The 5,365-nt window shown below is 31.7% G+C and overlaps 1 protein-coding gene across 1 annotated transcript in view; it reads right to left on the reverse strand.

Moving 5' to 3' along the window:
- The window catches only part of plxnb2b (plexin b2b), a 221,883-nt gene that overhangs the window by 25,778 nt on the left and 190,740 nt on the right, over positions 1–5,365 (reverse strand). The window contains exons 18-20 of the mRNA XM_016251008.1: positions 1,832–1,943; positions 1,186–1,322; positions 917–1,099 (exon numbers count right to left, since the gene is read on the reverse strand). Coding sequence (XP_016106494.1) covers positions 917–1,099; positions 1,186–1,322; positions 1,832–1,943 — 432 coding nt within the window. The remainder of the gene's footprint in view (positions 1–916; positions 1,100–1,185; positions 1,323–1,831; positions 1,944–5,365) is intronic.

Genomic DNA, 5,365 nt, shown 5'->3' on the forward strand with positions numbered 1-5,365 from the left:
CAGTGATCTTTGGGCTCTTCTCCCCCGATAGCTCAGTTTGGCTGGACGGCCAGCTCTAGGAAGGGTTCTGGTCGTCCCAAATGTCTTCCATTTAAGGATTATGGAGGCCGCTGTGCTCTTAGGAACCTTAAGTGCAGCAGAATTTTTTTTGTAACCTTGGCCAGATCTGTGCCTTGCCACAATTCTGTCTCTGAGCTCTTCAGGCAGTTCCTTTGACCTTATGATTCTCATTTGCTCTGACATGCACTGTGAGCTGTAAGGTCTTATATAGACAGGTGGGTGACTTTCCTAATCAAGTCCAATCAGTATAATCAAACACAGCTGGACTCAAATGAAGGTGTAGAACCATCTCAAGGATGATCAGAAGAAATGGACAGCACCTGAGTTAAATATATGAGTGTCACAGCAAAGGGTCTGAATACTTAGGACCATGTGATATTTCAGTTTTTCTTTTTTAATAAATCTGCAAAAATGTCAACAATTCTGTGTTTTTCTGTCAATATGGGGTGCTGTGTGTACATTAATGAGGAAAAAAAATAACTTAAATGATTTTCGCAAATGGCTGCAATATAACAAAGAGTGAAAAATTTAAGGGAGTCTGAATACTTTCCGTACCCACTGTATATATATATATAATACAATATATGATACAATATAGTCAAATATGTATTATATATTTAAAATATATTTTAAAAAATCTACATTTGATCATATTTATGCTTATTTTACAACACTATATACATTTTCATATTAATTACATTAAATAAAATATCTTCTTTTATTATTAAGATGTACAAAATAATGCATGTACTTAAATAATATTTCAATAATATCTTGCAAAAAGCAGTATTCATCGGTGTACAGATGAGAGTACTGATGTAATGGTTGTGTGGGTAAGGAAACAAACAGAACTGACCAGATAAAGCTGCTCCTGGGTTGATGGTCGGACACAGAGGGGTTGTTGGAGAACTGAAAGGCCGTCCTGATGGTGGTTGTGGTGTGTTCGCCGTATTGAACTCTGAAGGTGAGGTGAGCCGACGGAACCGTATCGCCCAGATACTCAGACAGTTTACAGGTGATCCGCTCTCCGAAGCTCTCACTGACAGACAGGAAGAACACAAAATGAACCAAAAAGGGCAAATCCAATGAAAATAACAGAAACGACATTTGCCATGATGCACTCACACTCGGCAGGGCACATCGCCCACCATGATTTGAAGGTCTTCTTTTGAAGCAGTGTTCAGGTTCATCCCAGTGATTGTGAGGATGGTTCCTCCTGCTTTAGGACCTCGTTCAGGAGACACACTCTGTGCTACAGGGTCCTACAGAGACAAAGATCACATATTACATTATATATATTTTAGTAAACTAATATCACACACGATTTTACATAAATAATGAATTATTCATTCATATAAACTGTAATATTGAAGTAATAATGTGCACAAAAGCTGCAAATACCCAGCAATGACAGAGCCGTCCCATGCATTACCATCTTATTGTAATGATTACATAATCCCAGGAAATGCATTTGTGTGCTGTCCGAGAGCCGTCAGTCTGCCGAACAAACACACACCACCCTCGGCGTTTCCCCGTGGGAGCGACTGTGACAGCCTATCTCCCTGAAAACTGATGCAATAAACCCTGCTAAAGCCGTCAGCGGTTATAATTATGAGGCCTGCAGGAGCACAAGACCAGTGGCCACACACAAAACAGCCCAGCATTACATGCTGCACGCAGAGAGACGCTCCTGTGGACTCACACAGCAGCAGAGTTTCACTCAATTACTGCGTGGGCAGTGCATGCTGGGTAATGCAGAATCGTGACTTACCCTGTAGGTGAAGCGGACCGTTTTTGTGGATATGCCTTTCTTTCCTCTGCCCACCTCGATTTCCACCTCTCCGGTTTTGTAGAGTTTCGCCGGTCCGATTTCACACACCACACTGCCAGACAAACACACAACAACTACTTTAATTAAAAGATCCAGACACTGAAGTTCTACCAACTTTCGTGACTGTAAAAATACGATGTATATTGCATTACATAGTTCATAAGCAAGAAAATCACTTTTTACAAACTTGCCTTTTGCAGAATTGCAAACTTTTTTGTTTAAATATTTTTTTATGTAAATACAAATAAAAAAAATACATTTGATAATATATAAATACATACATATACATATAAATACATATGCACACACATATAATTCAATGTTTTTACATAAATACTTTTATATTAAATGTAAATTATTACATTTAGACATTCACTAAACAAATAATTAATTTAACGACATTATATTATTTACATGTCATTTTAATAAATGTGTGTGTGTGTGTGTGTGTGTATATGAATAATATATTAAACATTACAATTACATAAATAATATAAATAAAATAGTAATTACACAATTATTTTATTAGATATACATATATAATAAAATAGTAATTACATTTAGCAATTCAGAAAAATATGTGTACATATACATGTGTAAATAATATAAATAAAATAGTAAATTAATTTACAAATGTATTTAAAAATATTATATATTATTTTATGTATATTATTTACATATAAATAAATGCATATATACACAATTATTTGATTAGATATACATATATAATAAAATAGCAAATTATTACATTTAGCAATTAAAAAAAAATGTTTTTATTTGTATGACCGTTTACGTGTGTGTGTGTGTGTGTGTGTGTAGATAATATAAATAAAGTAGTTAATACTTTTAGAAATGTATTTTTAAAATGACATATGTTCTATGCATTACTATCTTATAGTTTCTACCAACTGAAGGACGAGGTGGAATAATTTTCTGCACACACCACATCAAAGATGCTGTTCATAAAGCTTCAGCTATATTCAACCTGGAACATTCCTTCAACCCTAATGGATTCTAAACGAGGTCAAAATTGGCAGAAGACAAGATTCATTAGCGCTGGACCCACTTTTCCCACCCAAACACCCAAAACATCAGATGCTATTAATTAACACTGATCCCACAGATTCCAGATTCATTACGTCCGAAATGTACCAACTCAGAGAACCGATCCTCTGGACGTCAACCTACCCAAACAGCGATCTCTCCACCAGCTTATTAACCATTCTGAAGCCAAACTCTCCTGTGAAAGATCCTTTTCAAACACAAACACTCAGTCAGGCTGAACGCTCACAACAGAGCTGATAAACCCTGATGTAGAATCAGTGACTCAGCCAAGCCTGACACTGCCTGTGCGAAAAGCTCCAAATCCACACAACATGCTCCGGATTTCAAACGTCTACAATCCGCCGTTGTTCTACAAGAGGAAACGCAAAGACAAACTCGTGCGCGCTTAATATTTCAAGCACAATACGATGCCTTGAGCAGATTCCCAAACACATTATTTGGATCGTTCTTGGGGGCATTTTGACATGTTTGAATTCTGGGTAATTCTTTTTTAACTAAGCTTTGAATGAACCAGATTTCTCAAACAGGACGTTCACTGGAGATCAGGCTATTTGGTACCACAGAGATCTGCAGGGATTTCTTTTTATGAGAGCTCTCGTTCAACACCGAACACACTTTGTGAGAGAGTTCAACCAAACTTGTTTAATTATTCCAGTATAACACACAAATGTGAAAATGCTAACATGAAGCCACACAGGAGTAAAGTTATAATCATCAAGACACTTTCCATGAATAAAGTCCACCTTGGAGTAACACAGCATATTTAAAAGCATTAGAGGCACACATCCCATGTTTTATTTTTAATTAGATATGACTTTTGAACTATTACATGACATAAAACTAGTTTTACACAAATCAAATGTCTGTATCCCTCCTTAAAATAATGATTTCAGCCTGTCCCACCTCAGAAGTCAGACATACTTTATCTAATAATTAAAATGATACAACCTCGTAATTTTGACAACATCTGATATTCAATTCGTAATAATTTAGAATTTCAGTCCATTTTTATAAATATTTTAATGTGGACCGCATTCATCAAGCTCAAACATTCAACCTTGTTACCCAAGGTTTTTTCAGGAAATTTTATTTTTTAAATATGTATATGTAAATGTAGTAAAATGTTGTAATTTACTATTTTATTCACATGTAAAGGCACAAACATGTAATTCATATTATTGTTATTTTATTATGTATTTATTATTTATAAATAATTAAGTCGATAATTAATACAATTTTTGTAAATAAAAATGGTAAATTAATACATTTAGACATTCATAAAGCAAATTATTAATTTAATTGCATTATATATTTTTTTTACAAATAATTTTCATATGTATGTGTGTGTGAATAACAGAAATAAAATATTACAATTAATTAATTGCCTTTATATAAATATGAATAAAATTGTAAATTACTACATTTACAAATTTATTTAAAAAAAAAAAATTTCTATTATTATAATTTAGAATTTCAATCCATTTTTATAAATATTTTAACATGGACCGCATTCATCAAGCTCAAACATTCAACCCTGTTACCTGAGTTTTTTCTAGGATTTTTTAAAGGAAGTTTTATAAAAATAAAAATAAGTTATATATATAAAATAAAATATTATAAAAATATAACAATAAATGTATGTGTACTGTGTATATTTATTATGTATATATAAATACACACACATACAGCATATATTTTGAAAATATTTACATGTATTTACGTGTATATAATTATATTGATATAAATTATATCATATATAAGCATATTTAATATATAAAAGTAACATATTTTTCTTAAATATATACATGCATGTGTGTGTATTTATATATACATAATAAATATACACAGTACACACACATATATTATGTAAACAAAAACTTTTATTTTGGATGAGATTAATCGCAATTAATCGTTTGACAGCACTATATATAATCAATAAGGATAAATCAAGCCAAACGAACTAATCTCTGTAATTTATTAATATATTATATATTTATTTACAATTTCATTTACAATTCTATTGTATTATATAATATTACATCTTTTAATATTTTATATTTGTATCTTTTTCATTTTGAGGTTATATATATAAATGCATACATATATATATATATATATATATATATATATATATATATATATATATCTATCTTTTTTATAACACGTATTTCTTTTTTATATTAAGTATTTTAATATTTTTAATATGATAGTCTTTTTTAATTTTGAGGTTTGTTGACATTTGCTTTTCATTTTTACCACTATAACATGACAATTAAGGGTTTTAAAGGGGTCATATGATGCAATTTAAATTTTTCCTTTCTCTTTGGAGTGTTACAAGCTCTTGGTGCATAAAGAAGATCTGTAAAGTTACAAAGACTAAAGTCTCAAATCCGAAGAGATATTCTTTAT

The sequence above is a fragment of the Sinocyclocheilus grahami genome, unplaced genomic scaffold, assembly GCF_001515645.1.
Source record: "Sinocyclocheilus grahami isolate Dianchi unplaced genomic scaffold, SAMN03320097.WGS_v1.1 scaffold1023.1, whole genome shotgun sequence".
In the NCBI taxonomy this organism is placed as follows: Eukaryota; Metazoa; Chordata; class Actinopteri; order Cypriniformes; family Cyprinidae; genus Sinocyclocheilus; species Sinocyclocheilus grahami.